We start from the raw sequence: 27099 nt of genomic DNA on the forward strand, positions 1-27099 counted from the left end.
CTAATGTTTACAAACATTCAAACATGTGTCCGTGTCTTGTACACCTTGCGCGCATTTCGTTTGCTTTTTCGGTGGTATCAACGTAGACATATTCTAAAACCATGCTCACACTTGAGACGTGCGTTTCAGTAGCAAATGCAATACGTATTTAAGTGTTAGGTTTGGAGTGAAGGCAATGTTACGTACGTAGGTTACATGTGCGGTTCGGTAGCGAATGCAATCTTTAAGCTTTGTTAAGCTTTCGGTAAAGAAGAAGTTAGTCATAGTTTATATCAGAGAAGCTACTATGCCATATTAAGTGCGTAGTAATCAAGAAATTAAGAAGAATCTTTTATGTCGTACTGTAATACGTTAATGTTTACGTGTAAGATTTGGTAGTGAAACCAGTTACATACGTAACATGTTCGGTTCGGTAGCAACGCAATCTAAGCTTTTTAAGCGTGCCGGTAAAGAAGAGGTTAGCCTTAGGTTAACTCAGAATCCGCTACGGTATACATTAATTATAGAAATTAAGTAGATTCTTTTATGTCTACTGTAAAAATACGTCATTGTTTACGTGTGACATTTGGTAGTGAAACCACTGTCACATACGTAACGTGTGCCGTTCGGTAGCGAACGCAATCTTAATCTTTGTTAAGCTTGCTGGTAAAGAGGAGGTTAGCCTTAGCTTAATCAGAGAAGCCGCTATGGTATAGAATAATTATAGAAATTAAGAAGATTCTTTTATGTCTACTGTAAAAAGACGTCAATGTTTACGTATGAGGTCTGGTAGTGACACAGTTTACATATGCAACGCGTGCGCAACGGTAACGAACGCAATCTGTATGCTTCGTAAAAGCGTCCTCGTAAAAAAAAAAAAAAAAAGAGGTTAGCTTGATATTAATGGTATAGTAATTAAAGACATTAAGAAGATTCTTTTACTTATGTGTACGTATATATGTACCATGCAGTACCATAATAATTGTCAAAGTCCAATAAGCTTGAAACCAGCCCTGATATTGGACAATTTGCCGTAAAAGACGCACCTTTTTTTATAAGGACATTTATGAAACAAAATCGTTAGTATCATAACATTACATTTACTGAAAGATAATTTTCAAGCGATTTTGTATACAGTATTGCAGTCGACTCCGTAAAAGATTTACCATAAATTAATATCGAATGTAAATGTTTCTAGGCTTATAGCGAGATATGGTTTCTTTACTACCATAGTCCCGATATAAACCACCAGGGCTGCGCTATGGTTTGTTTACATCCTTAAATGCCGACTTACTGTAGGCAAATTTTTGCAAGTTTTTGATAAATATAGATTGGGTTTAATTTTAATAGTTTATTAATTTACTGTAATAATTAGACTTGCTTTTCAATGCTTTTATTATGTTAGCAACACTTTTTATGCCTACCCACTACACTACGTTCTACTTACTATTTACCTAGGTAGCCTATGGAGCTTGGTCAACAATCAGTTGGACACAGGGTAGTTTTCTTTTATACTGTATATTACACATTTAAAATTATAAATATACGTTTAACATGATATTTATTTAACTTTTAACTTATTTAGTTGTAATTTACATGTAATGTATTGTATAAAAAGGCAAGGTTAGGTAATAACTGATGGTCAAGAACGGATTAATCCATTTTCAGTTATTTCTTATGGGAAAACTTGATTCAGTTCTCGAAATAATCGAATTTCGACGCTCCTTCTGGAACGAATTATCGTCGAGAACTGAGGCTCTACTGTATTTGTCATTATGCACTAGCTGTATAAAATTTTAATTTGAATTGTCATACCATTTGGACTAATATCTTATGTACTAATTTGTTTAGTTAGCCTAAGCCACTATTTTTTGTGGCTTCATGTTATTTAATTATGCCTAGAATACTGTTTATAACCATTCCTAGGCTATTTGTGCTAAAATACCACTTAGTACTCCAACAATAGGATGTTTTCTAAATTGTTCTCTCTTAGCAGCCTAGTACAGGCAGTCCCCGACTTACGAGGATATGACACCTTTCAATTATATTCGTCAGAAATTATTTACAGGTTTACGACGCATGTTCCAGGGTAATGACGCTTACAATGCCGATCTGGCAGAAGAAATATGACTCCAAAATTGCAAAATAATCAATATTTGAAGTTTTTTTTTTTTTTTTTTTTTTTTTTTTTTTTTTTTAATGAAAAATGCAATAAAAAAAGCAGTTTACATAGTTTTTAATACACCCAAAGCTTTAAACAAGGGAATTAAATGAGTGTATGCACATGATAGCCTACAGTATTAAAACAATGCTTAAGTATATAGGTTATATGAAAAGGAATAAGGCCAGTAGCCTTTTATCTAACCCTAAAGTCTTTGGTGTAAACTTAGGCTACCGCGAAGGTCCATAGCCTAATAGGATATGTCCTTAAATCTTACCGTAGTTCAGGTTACTGTCTAATCCAGGTTATTTTTGTTCAGTCTTAAGGATATATAATCCTAGGTTATAGGTTAAAGACAAAATCTGCTACAATCTAGCTAACATATTCTCAATGAATTGATGTAGTAGGTTGTTGGCTACTGCCTGGTTGGCTATTGCCGACATAGTTATCTGAAAGGATTACATATCTATATTAATAATAAATGTGGAATATTTCTTTAGATAAAACTTCTAAATAGAATTATTAATTCTTAAAAACAAATTTTGCTTCTACAAATAGCTAACGATCACAAAATGCATGAAGCGCCTAAGTGTACCAATGAAAAAGAGGGTTTACGCCTTTTCACGTGCAATAAAATCATTGTTTTATGGTCTAAACTAAGAAATTTTTAACATAAACTTGAAATTATGTATACTCAGCTTTCAAGTTAGATGTTTCCAAGAACTTCGATAATGAAATCGATAAGTGAAAGAACGAATCTCGGAGCTAACAATCCTAAATTGTTAGCATTGACATGTACTGGCGAAAAACGACAGTTTATGGCTTTTCACACACAATAAAATCGTTGTGCCACATTATAAACTAACAAACTTTCACGTAGCTTTCAACTTATGTTTCCATAAACCTCGGTAATGAAATTAATAAGCAAAAAAGACATTCTCGGAAGTAGCCTAATGATCATAAATTGCAAGAGGCACTGATGTGTGCTGGTGAAATAAGCCAGTTATGGCTTTTCATGCACAGTAAATAACTGCTCCACAGTCTAAACCAAAAAATTTTTAACAAACTTAAAACTATGCACATAGCTGAATCAAAAAGCAAAGAACAGACTTCTCTGAACTCTGTTTTTTGTTGGACCAGAAAAGGAATGGCACCTATGTCGGATTTTGGTCGTATGTAAACAATATGACGATGCGTATGTGCATAACCACTACTACTACTTGCTGTTTTGACGTAGTAGGTAAAATGGGTACTAGCGTTTGCTGTGAGGATAATAGAAAGTGCCCCTCATCCTGTGTCCATTTATACTTTATCACGTGGTATAATGTTAATCATTATGACACAATACCTGGCCATAAGACCAGTTAAGAGAATTCTTTGGCATTAGTCTGGTCACCATGGAGCTCTGGATAGACCAATGGAAAGTGTAATAATTAGTGAATATTTTGAATATTGTACAATATGCTTTATCATAAAAAATCTTTTTAGCAATATCATTTCAAAGTACATCTTACATTACCATTAGAGAGAGAGAGAGAGGAGAGGACGGAGAGAGACTGAGCGAGAAGAGAGAGAAGAGAGAGAGAGAGAGAGAGAGAGAGAGAGAGAGAGAGAGACCTATTATGCTCAGTATGGGGCCCAACCTGGAATAAGCGTAATTGGTGCATAACTACATTATAAGTATGTTGTAAATAATTTTTATCGTAAAAATCAGTATTTAGTTATATACATACATGATATTAAAAAAAAAATAAATTTGTGATTTTAGAGATATGGTCAATAAAAAAATCTGCAAATTAGTGAAAGTTCCTTTGGAAAAGGGAATGTTTTCCACAAAAATCTGCAACAAAGTGAACCATGGAAATGTGAAATTTGTAAAACCATGGGCCACTGTAGTATCTTGAATTTAAACCATCATTAGTTAGAATATTATACTATTAACTTTATTAAAACTTTGCTTTCTTACATTAGGTTTAGCCTTAAATCTTCCATCCCTTTGTTATAGTTGATTTCCAAACAAGATTGATTGATTGAGAGTTATCTGGTGTCAGAACTACCAGGGTCACTGACCCCAAATTTCCAAACAAGAAATGAAGCTGTTGAAATAGGTCCAGACCTTCATGAAGACTTAAAAAATCATTCTGAGAAGCTACCAGAATAGTTGCTACAAATGAAAACGTTGCAAACAGCATTTTATAGAGCAAAAATGTTACCAGTGTTGTTTGATATTTGTTTCTTATTTTTCATGCTTATGACTTCTTTGTAAATTTAGTTTAGAATTTAATATATACAGGTTTTACTGGAAGCATGAATATGACATTTTTATAATAATATAAAGTTTCACTTATACTTACCCGGTGGTTACATATAGCTGTCGTCTCCTGACGTCACGGCAGAATTTGAAATTCGCGGTAGCGCTAATGGTTTGACAGGTGATCCCTCTACTCCCGCCCTCTACCGGGTACCGGGAACCATTCCAACAATAAATCAGAAGTTTCATGCCTACCTGTCCATATGAAGGGAGGAGGGCGGGCTTCGTTATGTAACCACCGGGTAAGTATAAGTGAAACTTTATATTATTATAAAAATGTCATTTTCACTTATATAACTTACCCGGTAGTTACATATAGCTGATTGACACATTTAGGTGGTGGGACAATGGCAGCTAAAATAACAACTGTTGGAATTATCCGAAGATATAGGTTCCTTACCTTTAAAGACCGCTGACTCAGTGGTTACTGCCTCTGTAGTCTGCTGGCCTTTATTGTACCGACAGGATATGTGGATCCGTGCGTCGGACACAATAATAAGTACTTGCTGTTGAGGACGTGACCGTAACTGACAAGACTATAATGCCCCTGCTCAGGGCGCAGTACAAATCACCACAAAATACAATGAAAAACGAGGGATCACCACAACCATTTAAGAAATACACCAAGACATTAAAAGACTGAAAGATACTCAAAAAACTCCCTGTATCTTCAGACAACCTTAAAAATACAAAAAAACATAATCAAGGAGAAAAGTTAGTGAGGATGGGATACATCCTTCTCTCCCTCACCCAATACCGTGTCAGTCACAATGAATGGCCCCAATGTACTGCAATTTTCATATGTGGTTTGCAAATCTGTCAGATAATGAGATGCAAAAACAGAATTGCTTCTCCAATATGTAGATTTAATAATGTCTTTCAAAGACAGATTACGTCTAAAGGCCATAGACGTAGACACTGCTCTAATTTCATGAGCTTTGACTTTAAACACTTTGATATCTGAGTCCTGACATTGTCCGTGTGCCTCAGAAATCAAATTCCTTAAAAAGAAGGAGAGCGCATTTTTAGAAAGAGGACGAGAAGGATCTTTCACTGAACACCACAGGTTATCACTCTTACCTCTTATACCTTTGGTCCTTTGCACATAATGTCTAAGTGCTCTCACTGGACAGAGAAGACATTCAGGCTCATTAGGCCCCACTAACTCTGAAATGTTCTTTATAGAGAAAGAACGAGGCCAAGGACGTGAGGGATTTTCATTCTTAGCCAAAAACCCCAGCATTGATGAGCAAATGGCATTGCCCTTAGCGAATCCAACTCTCTTATCAATAGCATGCAGCTCACTGATTCTTCTAGCTGATGCTAAAGCACAAAGAAAAAGTGTCTTCCTGGTCAGATCTCTAAAAGAACTAGAGGAGATCGGTTCGAATCTATCTGACATCAGCCATTTAAGAACTACATCCAGGTTCCAAGCTACTATTCTTGACTCCTTTGTCTTGATCGTATCAAAGGAACGAATCAGGTCTGAGAGGTCTTGATTATTAGAAATGTCTAATCCTCGATGTCTGAACACAGAAGACAACTTAGCTCTATAACCCCTAATCGTCTGGGTAGAAAGCTTCTTATTCTCACGAAGAAAAAGAAGGAAGTTAGCTAACTGAGCTATAGAGGTCTTAGAAGACGAAATTCCTTATTCTTTGCACCAAGCTCTGAATTGGACCCACTTAGCTTGGTACACTCGATCAGAGGATTCTCTTGGGTCTAGCAATAGCCCTGAAGCCTCTTTGAAAATGGACCCACTTATCTTGGTACACTCGATATAGGATTTCTCTTCTGGGTCTGCAATAGCCTTGAAGCTCTCTTTGAAAATCCTCTCTTTCTGAGGAGATGCTCGACAGTCTGAAGGCGACTAGTCGAAGAGCGGACAAGTTGTGATGGAACCTCAGAAAGTGGGGCTGTCTGAGTAGATCCTTCCTTAACGGTAACTCTATCGGAAAGTCCGTCAACAGCTGTAGTAGATCCGGAAACCATTCCCTGGCCGGCCAAAAGGGGGCTATCAGAGTCATCCTGACGTTCTGATGACCTCTGAATTTTGCCAGAACTAATCTTAGCATTTTGAAAGGTGGAAAGGCATACAGATCCAGATTTGACCAGTCCAGAAGCATGGCATCCACTGTAAACGCCTCCTCGTCTGGAACTGGGGAGCAATACAGTGGTAGACGAGCTGTCTTGTTTGTGGCGAAGAGATCCAACTGAGGACATCCCCAAATCCCCCAAAGCTTCTTGCATATTTGAGGATGTAACGTCCACTCTGTAGAGAGGACTTGTCCTCTCCTGCTGAGAATGTCCGCCTTTACATTCTTTGAGCCTTGAATAAATCTTGTGTTTAAGACAACCTTGTTCTCTTTCGCCCAAATGAGTAGTTCTCTCGCCGCCTCGCACAGAGAGAACGAGTGTGTCCCCCCCTGTTTTTTGATGTAAGAGAGAGCCGTGGTGTTGTCTGCTTGAACCAGCACTACTTTCCCTCTTACCTCTGTCTTGAAGTGCATTAGAGCCAAATGAATCGCCTTCAACTCTTTTAGATTTATGTGCCAGCTTCTCTGATGAATCTGCCAAAGTCCCGACACTTCCTTTCTCCCCAGAGTAGCTCCCCACCCTTTGTCCGATGCGTATGACAAAAGCGTAAGGTTGGGGCTCAACTGGCTTAGAGACAAGCCTTCCTCTAGCCTTCCTTCTGATTTCCACCAAAGGAGGTCCTGTTTGATTCCTTCCGAGATGGGGAACACGAAGGAGTCTGGGAACTTCTTCCTTTGCCACTTCTGCTTCAAGTAAAATTGAAGTGGTCTCATGTTGAGCCTGCCCAGACTTACAAATTGCTCTATTGAAGCCAAGGTTCCTAAAAGGCTCATCCACTGATTCGCCGAGCAAGTTTGTCTGACGAGAAATTTGTCTTATTTTGTTCAGGCAAGAGTCGATCCTTTGGAGAGACGGAAAAGCCTGAAAAAGAACTGAATTCAGTCTCACTCCTAAATAAACTATCTCCTGAGAAGGAGTGAGACATGACTTTTCCTTGTTTACTAACAAACCTAGGCTTTCCGTCAGCCTTAAAGTCTTTTGTAGGTCCTCCACACACTTCTGTCTGGACCTTGCCCTGAGAAGCCAATCGTCTAGATACATGGATATTCGTATCCCGTCTAGATGAAGCCACTTTGCTACTGACGACAGAACTCTGGTGAACACTTGTGGAGCTGTCGACAGGCCGAAGCAGAGGGCCCTGAACTGATAAATGCGGCCCTGGAACACGAATCTCAGGAATCTTCTCGATTCCGAATGAATCGGAATATGAAAATAAGCGTCCCGAAGGTCTATGGAAACCATCCAATCTCCAGGATGAAGCGCTGCTAATACCGATTGGGTCGTTTCCATAGAAAACTTCGTTTTCAGGACAAAGGCGTTCAGGGCACTGACGTCCAACACCGGTCTCCAACCCCCCGTGGCCTTCTTTACCAGGAAAAGGCGATTGTAAAATCCTGGTTCCTGCGGAGAGTCCACTAACTCTATGGCCCTCTTTGCCAGTAAGGCGAGAATTTCTTGATGGAGGGCGGCAAATTTTTCGGAGTTCTCCGAGTAAGCTGACAAATTCACAGGAAATTCTGTGAGAGGGGGGTGCTTGATGAACGGAATGGTGTATCCTTCCTTCAGGACCTGGACCGTCCAAGGATCCGCTCCGAGATGAAACCAGGTCTGCCAGAAAAGGTGTAATCTGGCTCCTACTGCTGTGTGGAGGACTACGGGCGTACTTCTTGATGGAAGAGGGAGTGGTTTTAGAAGAGGCTCTACCTCTCCCACGAAACCTGGAGAAAGATCGAACGGGAGCTCTCCCTCGAAATGGTTTAGGAGCTTCCGTGGAGGGAGCACTCCGAGAAGCAGAAAGAACTGGAGCTATCTTCCTGGGCTTCTTCACTGACTGTGATAAAAGATCCTGGGTCGCTTTCTGTGTTAAAGATTGAGCGATCTCGCTCACAATCTCTTGCGGAAAAAGGTGTTTCTTGTCCAAAGGAGAGAAGAGCAAGGCAGACTTCTGGTTCGATGAGACCCCTTTCGACAAGAAGGAGCACCAAAGCTGTCTCTTCTTCAACACTCCAGAGGCGAAAATGGCAGCGAGCTCCGAAGCTCCATCACAGATGCTTTTATCGATACAATCCAGTACCGAGGCAAAATCCTTCAACTGCTCCTCCGAAAGTCCAAATGACTTGACTTTCCTGGCCAGCGAAGCAATGGCCCAATCCAGGAAGCTAACAACTTCAAAAACACGGAAAACACTCTTGCAAAGATGCTCCAGTTCATTTGTTGAAAAGAAAATCTTAGCCGTATTAAGGGCTGCTCTGCGGGAAGAGTCCACGAGACTAGAAAAGTCTCCCTGAGCGGAGGCAGTCACACCCAGGGAAAAAACTTCTCCAGTGTCATACCAGACACGGCTCCTTGACGAAAGTCTCGAAGGGGGAAGACAAAAAACATTTTTCCCCTGTTCCCTCTTCTCCAAAAGCCAAGCGTTAACTTTTTTTATAGCTTTCTTAGCCGAAATCGAGAGGACGAGACGCGTGAACGAGGACGAGGAGTCAGGCTTACTGTCCTTTTTCCACTGCGAACTAGGAGAAACTGGAACGGAAGGCGCAAAAGAATCTCCAAAGTTGTCAACGAAGGATCGTAAAAGGAGTTTATACCCCGACAAATGCTTATCTTTTTCTGTAAGTACTTCTCCTTCTTCCTCCAAATCCGAAGCTTCCTTCAACGAAACTGGCGAACATTCCATCGGAAGAGGAATCCTGTTCGGCGAAGTCACACCCTGATGCGTCCGAGGAGGGTGTGAGAACGCAGGAGAAGACGTCTGAGCCTGTACTGAGACGAATCCGGGCGGCTGAGCTGGCGGCTGCGTTGGCGGCTGAGCTGGCGGCCGCGCTGGCGGCTGAGGTGGCGCTTGAGCAAGAGCCTGACGTGGCGCCATAGACGGAGTCAGGAAAGGAGTCCGACCAGGCGCCTGAAGTGGCGTCTGAAGAGGAGTCACATGGAGAGTCTGAGCCTGAAGAGGCGACTGAAAAGGAGCCTGCAAAGAGGACTGCACAGTAGTCTGCGGAAGATGTAAGGCGGTCGGGAGCGCATTCGGGGACGAAAGAGACTTGCCAAAAAGCTCCAAGATACTGCCTAACTTGGCATTCATCTGTTCAAACACCAAAGGTTGAGGATCCACCGACGTAGAAGGCGCGGGAGGCGTAGAAGGATGATCCACAAACACGTCTGGAGCCGCAGGAGTTATCGCTTGAGGAGGCTCTGGAGAAGGCTCCGAAGGAGTGTGCGTGTTCGGCTTCTCCACTTCTATGAGAGAAGGGCGATAAATCGAAACCGCCGGAGAAAAAGCTTCAAGCTCCTCCCAAAAACTACAAGAAGGTTTGGCAGCCGCCACCTTCTTGGGAACCGCAGCAGGCGAAACATCGCGAGACCTTTTCAGCGGTCTAGAAGTCTTATTACGCCAGCCTCTATAAGAGGAAACATCTGAACTAGAGTCGCTTGACGAAAAACACTTCCTCGCAACACCTTTCCAATGGTGAGCGACAGCATCCTGGGATACGGCTACAGGATTGCTTGAGGGGGCGGCTGCTCGGGAGCAGGTCCCGCTCGCCTCCCTTCGGTTTTCGGCATGCCTCCTCCCATGATCTGGGGAGTTTGACAGGGGCCTAGACCTAGGAGAACGAACGGGCCGAACAACCACCTCCTCCACTACACTTGCACTAAGTAATTTATCACACTTAACTACCACTTCTTGCGCTGTCTCACCCATTTTCTGCATAGTGGTGAGGAAAGAGACATTTCAAGTCCATATCAGCTCGTAATACTGACACGGGATCGGGATCGGGAGATACAGATTCGAGGGCAGGAGCAACCACTACGGGGTTAATAGGAGCAGGATTAACAGAATTCAGAGGAATATCCTGGCTACTCACTGACTTAGAAGAAGATCTCTGTGAAGCCTTTCTGATTCTATCTTTTTCTAACTTTCTCATATACTTTCCCAGTGCCTTCCACTCCTGAGATGTTAGAGACTTACATTCTTCACACGTATTCTCAAAAGAACATTCACGTCCCCTACAACTAACACAAGTAGAATGAGGATCAAGTGAAGCTTTAAGAAGTCTAGTCTTACACCCACTACTACACACCCTATACTGAATAGAGCCGGTGTCAGACATCGTGAAGAATTCAAAATAATTCCTAAAAAGGACAACAATATCAAAACCAAAATAACTATAGCGCTAGCAAAAAGATCAGTAAACTCAAGGTACATCACCAAAAGGAGAAAACCAAGATGATCAAATCCAAATTCCAACCAGCAGAGGAACCGTGTTACCGGTTCCGACGGCAGGAAACTTCTGATTTATTGTTGGAATGGTTCCCGGTACCCGGTAGAGGGCGGGAGTAGAGGGATCACCTGTCAAACCATTAGCGCTACCGCGATTTCAAATTCTGCCGTGACGTCAGGAGACGACAGCTATATGTAACCACCGGGTAAGTTATAGTATAAGTGAAACTTAAGTATTCCAGTTCTAGAGATTTGCGTACTCGCATACTCGCATATTTCTCAGTGGACCATATCTACCCATTATTCGGGGGAAATTTGCTTATTTGCAGGATTTTCTGGGAAATATTCACAAATTATGGTATATTCATATCAATTACATAACTAAAGGCACTTTTTGTGATTATATTTTTAAATAATTCAGTTATAAGCATTTTTAGTGGGTTTTTCTTGAGTTTCAACTAACAAAATAGGCATTTCTAAGCATTTTTATAGGGATTTAAGTATTTGTGGAGTCTGGGTATTCGCGGTGGGGTTTGGATCGCACAGGGAGTCCACTGTATTGTATACATCCTGAAAACCTCATCCTTTACATTATTCTGAATACAAAATTTTTATTCATGCTACAGCACTAGCGCATCTACATTAGCAGCAACTGCAGCAGTTACAACCCCTACCCTGAGCGTTCATGGCTTGGAGGAAAAGGTGAATAAATGGGTAGCTGAGATAAGGGAACAAGAAGAACGTCTCATGAGACAAGCAGCTCATGTCAACTCGTGGGATCAACTTCTACAACAAGGTCATGACCAAGTACAGCAGCTACGCGATACTTTGAACAAGGTTAAGGTAAGGAAACCATTTTATACTGAATTTGTGTTTTTTTTTTTCAATTTGAGAAGTTTTCTAAGATATGAAGATTATACGTAATTTGAAAGTAAGGCTGCAAGAGGCTCAGCTTAACCTGCTCTATATGTTCATTTTAGCACTTCCTGCCCTTTTTTGAGATCTTATTCATACTAGAGAAAGTTATTGGAGCATGGTAAATTTTAATGATTTATTTTATATGCTGTATGACTATCTTACAAGAGTTAAAAACAACGAAATGCAGAACTTTATGCAATTAATATTGTTTAAAAATTAAAGGAAGTTACAATAGACTTTCATTAATAATATGAACTTATACTTTGAATTTAAGATGGATCAGCAAAGCCTCCAAGCAGAACTAGACTTCATTCAAGGACAGCAACAAGAACTAGAGCAGTTAATAGAACCTCTTGAGGCAGCCGTTGCCTCCACAACTCCAGCACAGCACCAGGGTGATAGGCAGCGTGATAATATGCATCATCTTGCACAGGTTAGGGATCTTAATGTATTGACTTTAGAATGATTGATTAGTCTAGTCTATGCACAAGGACAAAGGTATAGAGTATTACAGTACTGTTATGATTTTTGTTATTTATCATATTTACAAAGTATTAGAGTAAAATTTTACTATATTGCCAAAGTTTTAAGACAATGGTTTGATTTACAGTTTTTTCCTGACTTGAAAAATGATATTGTTATGTTACAATAAAGTTTCATACATACTTACCTGGCAGATATATACATAGCTAAGACTCCGTCGTCCCCGACAGAAATTCAAATTTCGCGCCACTCGCTACAGGTAGGTCAGGTGATCTACCGGCCTGCCCTGGGCGGCAGGACTAGGAACCATCCCCGTTTTCTATCATATTTTCTCTCTTCCACCTGTCTCCGGCGGGGAGGCTGGGTGGGCCTTTAATTGTATATATCTGCCAGGTAAGTATGTATGAAACTTTATTGTAACATAACAATATCATTTTCATACAATCAACTTACCTGTCAGATATATACATAGCTGATTGGCACCCTTCGGTGGAGGGTAAGAGACAGCTTCTATATGGAATAGACAGGTAAACAACATATGTTGTAGGTATAAATAAAACCTTGGTTCCTACCTGATAGGTGGTAGACTTCGTGGGTGTTTGCCCAGTAGTCTGCATCACCTCAAGAAACTTTAGCGAGATATATGATCTATGGCCAAGAGTTCTGTGGGTCTGCCGATGGGGTCTTATCCGCTTACTCGGCAGAGCCTAAAAGGACTTTGTCAATGGGTGCTGATCCACTTATATGACAATACACCTTATGAAGGAGCACACAACCAATCCCGACCACCTGATCCTAACCATATGTTAGAACTAAGGATTGTTACGAGTTATCCCCGAACTCGTCACAACAACCGTAACTCAAAACCACTACGCACACATACATAATTTTCAAAAAAAAAATTATACTCAACTAATTGGATATGACAAGAATTCTCTTACTGAACAACATAGACGGCCGCCCGTGCTAGCCTAAGTCCTCCATTGTTCGAAGAGACTCTGGACCATATCCAAAAAGAAGAAAAGTATATACATTTAAGGATTGGTGTCGGCTCCCGTACCCAGAATCGTATCCGCCGATACGAAAGGACCTAGAGAAAAACACTTCTCATATGTCACACGCACGTCTTTCAAGTAATGAGATGCAAATACTGAGTTGCATCTCCAAAATGTCGTATCTATGATTGTGTTTTTTTAAAGCGACATATTCTTATGAAACGAGAGAGACGTCGCTATAGCTTCTCACTTCATGAGCTTTTACTCTCAACAGTTGTAACTGTTCGTCAGGACAAGGCCTTATGAGCGTCTGTAATGACGTTTCTTACAAAGAATGCCAGCGCATTCTTGGACATCAGTCTTGTGGGGGTCCTTTAACCCCTGCGCACCAAAGACCTTGTCTATGAGCCTCCCCATTTGATGCTTTCTCTGAAGGTAGAACTTCAGAGCTCTAACAGGGCATAGAGACCTCTCTGCTTCTCTGCCTACGAGACTCGACATGCCTTTGACTTCGAATGACTTAGGCCAGGGATTCGTAGGATTCTCGTTTTTTCGCTAAAAACATGGGTCTTAAACGAGCAAATCGCTGAGTCTCCCTTGAATCCTACTTTATCCTGCAGAGCATGCAATTCACTAATTCTCTTTGCCGTAGCTAAAGATAATAGGAATAGGCATTTTCGGGTAATGTCTCTAAACGATGCCCGATGAGGAGGTTCGAATCTTTCCGATGACAGATACTTTAGGACTACGTCTAGGTTCCAGTTCGGAGGTACTGGTTCCTTAGACTTTGAAGTCTCAAAAGACCTTATGAGATCGTGGAGATCTTTTATTATCTGCCAGATCTAAACCTCTGTTCCTGAATACAGCCGAGAGCATACTTCTGTATCCCTTTATTGTGGATACGGCTAGATGAGATTTTTCTCTCAGGAATAGCAGGAAATCAGCAATTTCCGCTATAGAGGTAGTGGAGGAGGACAACTCTTGGATCTACACCACCTTCTAAATACCTCCCACTTTGATTGGTATACTTTCGTAGTGGAGGTTCTGCGTGCTCTCGCGATCGCGCTTGCCACTTCGCGAGAAAAGCCTCTCGCTCTGACAAGTCTTTCGATAGTCGAAAGGCAGTCAGAGCGAGAGCGGGGAGGTTTTGGTGGTACCTCTTGAAGTGTGGTTGTCTGAGAAGATTCCATCCTTCTTGTATGGATCCTTGGAAAATCTACGATCCACTCTACCACCTCCGTGAACCATTCCTGGGCCGGCCAAAAGGGGGCTATTAACGTTCATCCTCGTCTCTTTTGACGCCACAAACTTTCTCATTACTAACCCCAGGATTTTGAATGGGGAAAAGCATATACGTCTACTCGAGACCAATTTAGCAGGAAGGCGTCTACCATAAGAGCTCTTGGATCTTCCACGACCGAGCAAAAAAACTGGGAGCCTTTTTGAAATGAATGTTGCGAAGAGATCCACATGAGGAGTTCCCCACAGAGACCAGAGATCGAGACACACTTCCTCGTGTAGTGTCCATTCTGTATGAAGGACCTGGTTCCTCCTGCTGAGCCTGTCCGCCCTCACATTCCTTACTCCCTGTACGAACCTTGTCAGCAGGGAGATGTTCCTGTGAGACGTCCAAAGTAATAGGTCTCTCGTGAGCTCGTAAAGGAACGAGGAGTGCGTCCCTCCCTGTTTCCGAATGTAGGCAAGTGCGGTGGTGTTGTCCACGTTTACTTGCACTACCTTGTTTGACACCAGAGGTTCTAGGCTCTTCAAGGCCAGATGTACGGCGAAGAGCTCTTTGCAGTTTATGTGCCAAGACACCTGTGCTGGTTCCCAGGTGCCTGACACTTCCTCTGAGCCTAATGTCGCTCCCCAACCTCTCTCCGACGCGTCGGAGAACAACACTAGGTCTGGGTTCTGTGTTCTTAGAGAGATCCCTTTGTTCTCTTCCAGAGGGAGCAACCACCACTGTAGGTGCGACTTTATCTCCACTGGAATGGGAAAACGTCCGACAGTTGTCCGGTTTTCCAGCTCCAAGACTCTTGAGGAAGAATGAAGTGGACGTATATGAAGTCTTCCTAGAGGGAAGAATTGTTCTAGCGAGGAAAGCGTCCCCAGAAGGCTCAACCATTCCTTCGCCGACGTTTGTTGCTTCTCTAAGAAGAGAGAGACTATCCGCAAACCTTTTGCGATTCTCTCTTGCGAAGGAAAACAAAAACTCGAAAACCCCGAGAATCCATACCGAAATCCCCAAATAGACTAGGTCTTATCTGGGGGTCAGCTGGAGACTTCTCGAGGTTCACAAGCAATACCAACGCTTTGATTAAATCCAGAGTTAACTTTAGGTCCTCCAAGCACTGTCTCTCCGATCTGGCCCTGATGAGCCAGTCGTCCAGATACATAGAGACATTTTCACTCCTTTGAGGTGAAGAAACCTCGCCACATTCTTCATCAGGCTTGTGAAGACCTGAGGAGCTGTGGACAGGCCGAAACACAAGGCTCTGAACTGAAAGATCCCTTCCCCCCGTCATGAAACGGAGGTACTTCTTCGATGAAGGGTGGATCGGGACGTGAAAGTAGGCGTCCTGGAGATCTAAAGACACCATCCAATCTCCCTGTCGTAATGACGCCATGACTGAAGCAGAAGTCTCCATGGAGAACTTCTCCTTCTGAACAAATTTGTTCAGAGAGCTGACGTCCAGTACTGGTCTCCAGCCTCCCGAGGCTTTCGCCACCAGAAAAAGGCGATTGTTAAAACCCCGGGGAGTGTTGATCCCGTACCAATTCTATCGCTCTCTTGTCCCACATTTGTTCCACCATCGATCGAAAGAGTATTCCCTCAGCACAGGATCTTGTATTGGATGATAGTTCCCTTGGTATTGGGACGTCTAGGGGAGTGGAGTGTTCAGGAAAGGGATACGATATCCCCTCCTTAAGATCGCCAAAGATGACGCGTCTGCATTTATCAGTGTCCAGGCTTCCACAAATCCCAGGAGCCTGGCACCTACTGGTGCTTGGAGGAGAGAATCTTCATTTTCCCTTCTTAAAGGGACGAAAAGCAGATCTACCTCTCTTCTCTGGAGCCTTCCTCCTTGTGGAAGGTCTGGAGGTCGGACCACCTCGAAAGGGCTGCACCGTTGTACTGGGTCCTTTCTTGTCCGATGCAGCAAACAGGTTTCTTCTTTCTTGCTGACTGCGTCAGCAGATCCTGAGTTGCCTTCTCAGTTAAAGAATGCGCAATGTCTCCTTTACTAACTGGAGAAGGGAACAAAAAGTCAGATAGAGGCGCATATAGAAGTGCTGCTCTCTGAGCATGTGAGACTGCCTTTGTTAAGAAGGCGCCATATACAGTCCTTTTCTTTAAAAGACCTGCCCCAAACAAAGAGGAGATTTCAAAGATCCATCCTGTACCGCCTTGTCAATACAAGACAATATGCATAACAGGGCTTCAGGTTCGATTCCTTCCGAATCATGGCTTTCTTGGACATCACCCCAAGGGACCAATCTAAGAAGTTAAAACTTCCAATACAACGAAAGAGTCCCTTGAGAGATGATCCAGTTCCGAAATTCCCCACGTAATCCGTGCAGAATTGAGACTTTGACGCCGTGAAGCGTCAACCAAAGTCGAAAAATCTGTTTCGGTTGTAGAAGGGAGAGCAATACCCATATTCTCTAGTCTGATACCAAATGCCTCTTTTCCCAGCTAATCTTGCTGAGGCATGCAGAAGACTGTCCTCACTAAGTCTTTCTTAGACTTCATCCATGAGTCTAAGGAATGTAATGCCCTCTTCATCGATATGGAGGTGGGTTTCATTTTGAAAAGACGAACGAAGGGCTTGCTTCGTCTTAGCACTGGAAAAGAGCGAGCGGGGAGAAGGAGGAGCGGCAGGCGTCAACTCGTCTCCGTACTCCTCAAGAAGTAGGGTAGTCAACACCTTTATAGTTAGACAGACCTTCTCTTCCACTATATTCGTCATCCGAGTTTTCCTCTAACTCGGGATCTACATGCGTCTCCGCTCTCCTTTCCGAACGCTCTTCTCTTGAGGAGACAAACTCCTAATAGGAGAGGGGACTAAGGGAATGATAATCCTTCCTCTTTCCCGCTCTAATAGTCTGGAAGGCGTCATAAGCTTCGGCTTCTCTAAAATTTTAGAAGACGCTTCACGCTTACATGACGCTCCCGTTCGCCAAGGCGTCCTACTTGGCGTCATAATATTGACGGAGCGTCATGTCTATGCTCCGTTTCCAATGAGCTTCCGCGGGTCTAAAAGAAGTCTCTTACGTCTCTCTGGCGTCACGAAACTCGTAAGCACCTCTCTCTCTCGAATAGACGCTTCGTAAGACGTTTAGCCGTTTCCCGTCTGTATGACGCTTCTCGTGAACAGGTGAGAGAGGACGAGACTTCTAATTGGAAGCGTCACGTCCTTCCGACGTGGCGCTAAAACTCCCACTAGAGATGACAGTTGCTCTTGAAACTGCCATATGATCTTTCTTGACGCTTCTCCCACGTCCAGTGCATGACGTCTTTCGTCATCATCGGGGGAAGAAGAAGGAAAGGGTACTTCCGCGTACACTTCAGGTGACGCTGACGCCCCTTCGCTTTCTTGCTAGAAGACGGAGCGTCATCTGAGAAACGCTCTGGACTAGAATCTATGTCAGGCTTCATATGACGCTTCAGCGGTCTCGACAAGTTCGATTCCTTCCACCCTCGTTTAGGTGAGGGAGAGGGAGAGGACGAGAAAACACTCGCGAAGGACGCTTTTTTTCTATAGCGCCCTTGATCCGCCTGCCACGAAGCAGAGCTAGCTGAAGGGACGTCTGACCGTTGGGGATTCCCACAACCTCCTTAAGGCTTTCGACTTTCCTTCTCCTCTGGGCTTGTGAGCTTGGAAGAGGTCTAGGCCTGGGAGCGTCGCAGGGACGATCAAACGCCCCCTCCACAACACTGGGAGAACTCACTTCACTGTAATGCTCACTTCACTTTCACTAGCCTTACCTTTGAAGTCAGCCATCTTGGACTTCATGTCTCTAATTGTAGCTTTTCAGATTGGCGATTTCCGATGCCGAATCCGAAAAAGCACTCTGAGAATGAGATACATAGGGAGAATCTACATCAGTAGGTATTAGATTATCCAGTGAAAGGCTCAATAGGCCTTGAACTCACACCTTTCAATCGTCTAATTCTATCCCTCTCTAACTCTTCAAATAAGAAGTCAAAGTCTTCCACTCTTCTGCATTCAATCCTCGCATTCCTTACAAGTATTAATAAGCAGAACACTGAAACCCCCCTACATTTACGGCATACAGTGTGAGGATCAACCGAAGCTTTCGGTATCCTCACCCTGCAGCCTACATTCACACACATTCTCACACTCACATTAGAATCAGACATACTGAGAAAAATCCAAAAGAGTTATTCCAAAAACAGTCCACTGTAGCGAATGCCAAAACACGATCCAAATACGTCACCAAAAAGCCGAAAAACGATGATCAAAGGAGAAAAATGAATCTAAGTCAGGAGGTAATAACAAACAACAATGTTGATACCACCGGCGACAGAGAAAATATGGATAGAAAAACGGGGATGGTTCCTAGTCCTGCCGCCCAGGGCAGGCCGGTAGATCACCCTGACCTACCTGTAGCGAGTGGCGCGAAATTTGAATTTCTGTCGGGGACGACGGAGTCTTAGCTATGTATATATCTGACAGGTAAGTTGATTGTATGAAAATGTAATTTGCTTAAAACAGAATATAGTTATACAGTATGGGGATCCCTTATACGTATATATATACAGTGGTACCTCGTTTGTCAAACGTTTATGTCGAACTTTCTGTTTATTTAACAAAATTTTCGAGAAAATTTTGTATTGTTTGTCAAACAAATGCTTTTACTTTGAACTGACTATCTAATTTATATTTGCATTTGGTCTACTTGGTCTTACAAGTTAAACTATTATTTTTTTTTCATTTACAATATATAGTTTAATGATAACCTTATTCGACAGAATGAATAAAAGTATAAAGCATTTAATATGAATTTTAGCTTTCAATATAACATTTAGCATAAAAAATGTATAAAATCATATGTAACCGCGGTGAGATCACGCCCAGCTGACTTGAGACTGAACGACGGAGCGTTGTTATGTTGAGGAGAGAAGAAGAGAGTGTTCAGATATTACTGTATGTATGTAAAAGCAATAACAATTAACATAAGAAGGTATTTTCCCTATAAATTTAATGTAAAATATGACAACAATCAAATGCAATATAGAAAAAAAGAGAAAAAGAAAAAATCTTAATTGAGCCAGTGTTCGGTGGGCCGAGTGAGGCAGTCTACTTAGTTGAACAATATTAACAAAATAGTAAATAAAAGAACAAAGCTTTTCACAAAATTTAGCATAAATGAGTAACAAAGTAATTTGTCATTGCGGTGATACACAGCGAACTTGAGGTAGTGGGAGGGAGCATTTATATTTTTTAGGAATAATGAATGAATGATTTTAAGTTATCGTGCGTCGTGGTGTTATTAATGAGAGAAGAAGCAGTAAAATCTTTACTATAATATGTATGTAAAAGCAGTACCAATTCACATGAAAATAAAATGTTATTTCACAATAAATTTAACATAATGATAAAACATGAAAACAATCAAATGCAATACAGAAGAAAAAAAAGTCTTAATTGAGCCAATGTTCGGTGTGCTGAATGAGACAGTCTAGGTGAATAATATTAACAAAATAGTAAATGAAAGAACAAAGCTTTTCACAATAAAATTTAGCATAAATACAGGCAACCCTCAGTTAACAGCAGGGGGGGGGGGGGGGTGTTCTGTTCCCAGTCGATGCTGCTAACCAAAAATCAGGTGATAACAGGACTAAAAACCTGGTTAACGGTGCCACTAACCGAATATCGGCGCTGTTTACCAGAGATTGGCGCTGCTGTTAACTAGAAATTGGCACTGCTAACCAGAGATCGGCACCGAAAATCCAGTTAACGCTCTTACGCCGACTGGATGTATTTTACGTCGACATTTTTTGTCTCTCGTGTGCTGACTGGACGTATTTTACGTCTACTTACAAAAGTTTTTACAATTCGCGGAAAAATACTTATAGGCCTACCAGCCTAAAACTTTTGAATCACGCGCCTTGGGAGATGCTGGGAGTTCACGGATCAAGGCCTTGTTTTGTTTTGAAGCGTGACCCAAGTGCGCATGCGCGAAATCCCTTCTTCTCGCTCCAGCCAGCATCAGCGGCGCATCGTCCGAGAGCGATCTTTCGTCGGAAGCGTGTTTTTCTGGACTTGTGCGAGACTTTGAGCATTTGTGTTGCTACAGGACATTCATAGAGATGTCTCAACGACGTGTGAACCGCGAAAGGCGCGTTTTACCCGTCGGAAGGGATCGTGTAAGGAGAGTTTTGGACCTGGATGCTGGCGAGGGGCCAAGCACCCAGCATGACCCCGCGCCTCAAGGCCGTTCTGTGCGGCCACGTGTGGATGAAAGTGTTTCAGGAACACAGCGTATGCCTTTGGTTATCCCTAGGAAGCATGTGGGCGTCCTTAGGGGCATTCGTAGGCATTTGGGAGGCCTCCAACCAAGGTACAGAGATGAATATCTTTCGGAGCTTGATCGGGAACATGTCGCAAGTCCTCATTTTGATGGCGGATGGTCATCGAGTGATGAGGACATCAGTCCCGATGAAAGTGAGGACGAATATATGCCCCCAATGTCCGTTCGAGGCTCACATCCCGAAAGTGAGCTCGAATTCAGTGGCTTCGGTGCTTACGAGGGGGGAATCTGAGGAGGGGGAGGATGGGGATATGGGGTCTAGTTTTATCGCGGAGGACGATACAGAAAGTGAAGGCCTAAGTGAGGGTGATGGGCCAACGGGGGAGGGTAGAGTGCAATATCGTGCCCGCACGGGCACGTAGAAGGTCGGCTCGTCGCGCCAGCCAAGGGCTCACCGTACCAGTACCCCTGACTGTTTTGGGGTTCATCCAGCTTTTCCTTACGCGGGAATTGCTGGAATACCTGGTACACGAGACGGTGGACTACGCTCGGTACTGCCGGTATGAACTAAGGACGACCTTGTCGTATTACTGGCGGGGTTGCAACCTCATTGACATGGTGCATTTTTTGGGGCTCCACATTTATTTTGGTATGACACCTGCTTCCGACGTCAGGCAATATTAGAGGAGGAATTATTTTTTATGTATGCCCAATATGCCTGGCGTATGTCCCGTGATAATTTCCTAGCGTTGGACAGGTATTTCAAGCCTTCAACCAAAGGGCCATACCCCGGAATAACAGTGATCGCCTCATTTTAGTGCGCCCAGTGTTGGATTATATTTGTGATCGGTGTAGAAATCTGGTTATTCCTGGAAAGAACCTGTCTTTGGATGAGGGGATGATGCCTTACAAAGGACGTCTTAGTATAAAAGTGTATAACCCCAAGAAGCCAAAGAAATATGGTGTGAAATTTTTTCTTATTACCGAGGCTAACACTGGATACGTTGTGGACTTTTCAGTGTATTCCGGGGTCTTCTCCACGCTGCGTGACACTGTATTCAGTCTTGTGGGACGTTTCCGTAACCAGGGATATCACCTGTTTATGGATAATTATTATAACTCGGTATCCCTGGCCCAGGAACTGTATGAAGCTGGTGTGCATGTCAGTGGTACCCTTCGGTTGGTGCGTGGGGCCCCGAATGCCCTCAAGAGGTTCGCTAGTCATCCGCAACACCTGGCAAGAGGAGAGACAGAGTGGCGGCGGAAGGGCGCGGTCTTCGTCATCTGTTGGAAGGGTGTCCGACTCGTCCCCATGATTACGACGAGTCATGAACCCATCCAAGAAGAGATCGTACTGCGGAAGAAGACACGTCGACAGGGCCGAGTTGTGTTTGAGGAGTTTCGTATCGAGCGGCCTACCGTCATTAGCCACTACAACAGGCACATGGGAGGAGTTGATCTCTTTGATCAGCTCATCCAGTATTATCCCTTCGCCAGGAGAACCAGAAGGTGCACCCAGAAGCTCCTCAAATACATCCTTCAGTTGGCCCTCCAAAATGCCTACATACTGTACTGTGGGGTACCCGCGGTGACAATCTTCCGAGTTGACCCACTTACAGTTCCTAGAGGAAGCCGGGAATGCCCTCATCAACTTCGATCCCGATGAGTGGCCTTCCATAACTGACCCCCTGCCCCGAGTTGCAGATCTGCCCCTAGCGGAAAGGGCAGATAGGAGGGCCAACTTCGGTCGACCTGCCACCGCCCCTGCTGACGACGCCCCTGCTGCTGCCGCCCCTGCTGACGACGCCCCTCTTGCTGCCGGCCCCACCATCACCGCTTCTCGTCGGGTAGTGGACCCTGTGTGTCGGCTGCAGCCAGGGGATCACATACTGGAGGCCTTAGAAGGGCGAAGGCAGAAACGGTGCCAGGTGTGCCATATGAATGGCAGAAGGAGAGACACCGTTCGGTTCTTCTGTCGTCTCTGCAAAGTTGCTCTTTTGCAGGATAGGGGACTGTGACCGTAAATACCACACTAAGGTCACGTATTGGAGCGCGCCCCCTAAACCGACAGCGGAGGGCGCACGGGGCCGCCGGGTCCATCAACAGTAAGGGCGCGCGTCTCCCTCCTCCACCTGTACCTCGTCATGTCGAGTGGAAAAAAATGCTAGACTCTTCAATGGAGGAGGGAGAAAACAAGAATAGAACGAAGAGTCAGGATTACGAGTGAGTATTCTGCATTTATTTTATATTTATTTTTATATTTATTACAATTTTATATATTCGTATCTATGCATGATGAAATAATAATAAGACATTTCATTGTATGCGAAAAGAGAAGTGTCACCTGCATTCCTTCTATTTATGTATTGGTACCAGAATTGAAAAATGTAATAATATATATATATATAAAATACGTATATTATATTATTTATATATATATATATCTATATATATATATATATAATATATATAAATTATATATATAAATTTTATAAATATTGTTTTTTTTGGGGTAAGCAAATTAATTACAGTCTAGTAATATTCAATCATTTATCTTCACTTTAAAACAAATTGCAAGTCTCTAGAACAATATCTCGATTTATGGTGAATTTTTGAAAAAAAAAAAATTTTTATTCGTCCGCGCGCCGATTCTTGGCCGAAAATCTCCGAAATGCGTAGGTCACATTCTCCTAATATTTGTGCCTTTTCATATTGCACTTTTTTTAGAGTTTTATATATGAAAATGTGCGCAAAATCATGCACAAAATAACAAAAAATATTTGTGAATTGTAGCATTTCCTCATTTTTGAAAAATATTTGCATATAAAGTACGATAATTAGGAAAAAAACTACGATCGGTCAACTTTGACTCAACCGAAATGGTCGAAAAACGCATTTGTAACATAAAAATCTTACAGTCTAGTAATACTCAATCATTTATCTTCACTTTAAAACAAATTGCAAGTCTCTAGAACAATATCTCGGTTTATGGTGAATTTTGAAAAAAAAATTTTTATTCCGTCCGCGCACCGATTCTCGGCCGAAAATCTCCTAAATGTGTGGGTCACATTCTCCTAATATTTGTGCCTTTTCATATTACGCTTTTTTTTTTAGAGTTTTATATATGAAAATGTGCGCAAAACCATGCACAATATAACAAAAAATATTTGAAGGTTGTGGCATTTCTCATTTTTGAAATATTTGCACATAAAGTACGATAATTAGGAAAAAAACTACGATCGGTCAACTTTGACTCAAACCGAAATGGTCGAAAAGCATAACATTTATCTTCACTTTAAAAACAAATTGCAGTGTCTAGAATATCTCGATTTATGGTGAATTTTTGAAAAAAAAAAATTTTTATTCCTCCGTCGCGCGATTCTCGGCAGCCAATCTCCGAAATGCGTAGTCACATTCTCCTAATATTTGTGCCTTTTCATACTTTTTTTAGAGTTTTATATATGAAAATGTGCGAAAATCATGCACAAATAACATTTGAGGTTGTAGCATTTCTCATTTTTAAATATTTTGGCATATAAATACGATAATTAGGAAAAAACACGATCGGTCAACTTTGACTCAACCGAAATGGTCGAAAAACGCATTGTTAACATAAAAATTTACAGTCTTTAAGTAATCATTTATCTTCACTTTAAAACAATTGGAAGTCTCTAGAACAATATCTCGGTTTATGGTGAATTTTGAAAAAAAAAAATTTTTTATTCCGTCCGCGCCACGATTCTCGGGCCGAAAATCTCTAAATGTGTGGGTCACTTCTCCTTTATGGTGCCTTTTCATTACGCTTTTTAGATTTTATATATGAAAATGTGCGCAAAACCATGCACAATATAACAAAAAATATTTGAAGTTGGATTTCTCATTTTTGAAATATTTGCACATAAATACGATTAAGGAAAAAAACTACGATCGTCAACTTTTGCTCAACCGAAATGGTCGAAAAAAAGCATTTGTAACATTTATCTTTTGCACTTAAACAAATTGCAAGGTCTCTGAACAATTTCGATTTATGGTGAATTTTTTGAAAAAAAAAAATTTTATTCCGTCCGTGCGCCGATTCTCGGCACCAATCCTCCGAATATGCGAGTTCACATTCTCCTAATATCCTTTTCTACGCTTTTTTTAGAGTTTTATATATGAAAATATGCGCAAAATCATGCACAATATAACAAAAAATATTTGAAGGTTGTAGCATTTCTCATTTTTGAAATTTTTGCATATAAAGTACGATAAGTAGGAAAAAAACTACGATCGGTCAACTTTGACTCAACCGAAATGGTCGAAAAACGCATTTGTAACATAAAAATCTTACAGTCTAGTAATATTCAATCATTTATCTTCACTTTAAAACAAATTGCAAGTTTCTAGAACAATATCTCAATTTATGGTGAATTTTTGAAAAAAAAATATTCCGTCCGCGCGGCGATTCTCAGCCGAAAATCTCCGAAATGCGTAGGTCACATTCTCCTAATATTTGTGCCTTTTCATATTACGCTTTTTTAGAGTTTTATATATGAAAATGTGCGCAAAATCATGCACAATATAACAAAAAATATTTGAAGGTTGTAGCATTTCTCATTTTTGAAATATTTGCATATAAATTACGACAAATAGGAAAAAAACTACGATCGGTCAACTTTGACTCAACCGAAATGGTCGAAAAACGCATTTGTAACATAAAAATCTTACAGTCTAGTAATACTCAATCATGTATCTTCCCTTTAAAATAAATTGCAAGTCTCTAGAATAATATCTGGATTTATGGTGAATTTTTGAAAAAAATTATTTTATTCCGTCCGCCCGCCGATTCTCGGCAGCCAATCTCCAAAATGCGTAGGTCACATTCTCCTAATATTTGTGCCTTTTCATATTACGCTTTTTGTAGAGTTTTATATATGAAAATGTGCGCAAAAACATGCACAATATAACAAAAAATATTTGAAGGTTGTAACATTTCTCATTTTTTTTATATTTGTATATAAAAAAAAATTTTAAACAAAAATTCGACATTTGGTCAAGTTTAACTCGTCCGAAATGGTCGAAAACTGCATTTGTAAGCTAAAACTCTTACAGTATCGTAATATTCCATCATTTACCTTCATCTTGAAACAAATTGCAAGTCTCTATAACAATATTTTGATTTATGGTGAATTTAAAAAAAAAAATATTTTTTTACGTCCACGCGCTACGAATTCATTCATCATTATGTGATATTTTCTGTGTTGCTTTTATCGTTTTACAATGTGTTATATACCAAAATGATCGCAATTTAGTGTACATTACAACGAGAAAAAAAAGTAACTTACTACCTTTAACCGTTTTGCGCACAGCGCGATTTGAATACAATTATATGTGAAATTTCGTTTTTGCGCTATCATATATCGCATTATTTATATATGATAATGATATTTTTTTTCATTTCTGATGGTTGCATACTAAACTTCAAGCAATGACAAAAAAAGGAGCCAAAAATGAACTCTTAATCTTGAAAACTAAGCGCGCTGTGATTTAAAAAAAAAAAAATATTTTTTCCGCTTCCGCGCTCACTCCGAAACCCCTCCGGCATACGGGAGTTAATTTTTTATTTACCGCTCCAGCGTAAGAGGGTTAACAGTGTCGCTAGACAAGCACTGTTAAACCAGATAGCCATGAGCTGATACCACTGTTAACCGAGGGCTGCCTGTAATTAACAAAATATTTAGTCATTGTGGCGATACACTGCTAACTTGAGGTAGAGGGAGGGAGCGTTTATATTTTTTAGGAATAATGAATGAATGATTTTAAGTTATTGTGCATTGTGGTATTGTTGACGAGAGAAGAGACTAAAATCTTTAATATATTATGTACGTAAAAGCAGTACTAATTCACATAAAAATAAAATGTTATTTCACGATAACTTTAACATAATGATAAAACATGAAAACAATAGAGAGAGAGAGAGAGAGAGCTGTTTGCCAACATTATGTTGATGTATTGTGGCATAATTAATCTCTTTCGTGCACTTAAGATCCAAGTGTAAACGCTGTTCTCTCTCTCTCTCTCTCTCTCTCTCTCTCTCTCTCTCTCTCTCTCTCTCTCTCTCTTTGAGACACAATCGGACACACACACACACTATCGATTCCTTTGATTATCCGTGTATCTAATATGTGAATAGAATTGATTTTGTTACCAAGCTTTGCATACTGCAACCAATTCGGTTTGCTCAAAGGGTTCCCCACTCTCCTCCCTCCATTCCCCAGCTGGCCGGTGCCATTTTTACCAAACAGTTCGTAAATTTTACGCAAAAAAAATAAAGGATTATTTTACTTCATATAAAGTGCTGTTTCATTACTATATACTTAATTTAACTTTTGAACATTAATAATAGAAAAAATGTGAAAAGGGGGCCTTTTGGGTTGGCTGGAATGAATTATGC

At 41.5% G+C, this 27099-nt stretch overlaps 1 protein-coding gene across 1 annotated transcript in view; it reads left to right on the plus strand.

Moving 5' to 3' along the window:
- Nucleotides 1-27099, plus strand: part of LOC135211669 (nuclear pore glycoprotein p62-like) — a gene marked incomplete at its 5' end in the record, with an annotated part of 84558 nt that overhangs the window by 43790 nt on the left and 13669 nt on the right. Inside the window, 2 exons of the mRNA XM_064244940.1 lie at nucleotides 11394-11610; nucleotides 11960-12118. Of these exons, the coding sequence (XP_064101010.1) occupies nucleotides 11394-11610; nucleotides 11960-12118 (376 nt within the window). The remainder of the gene's footprint in view (nucleotides 1-11393; nucleotides 11611-11959; nucleotides 12119-27099) is intronic.

The sequence above is a fragment of the Macrobrachium nipponense genome, chromosome 19 (assembly GCF_015104395.2).
Source record: "Macrobrachium nipponense isolate FS-2020 chromosome 19, ASM1510439v2, whole genome shotgun sequence".
Taxonomy (NCBI): Eukaryota; Metazoa; Arthropoda; class Malacostraca; order Decapoda; family Palaemonidae; genus Macrobrachium; species Macrobrachium nipponense.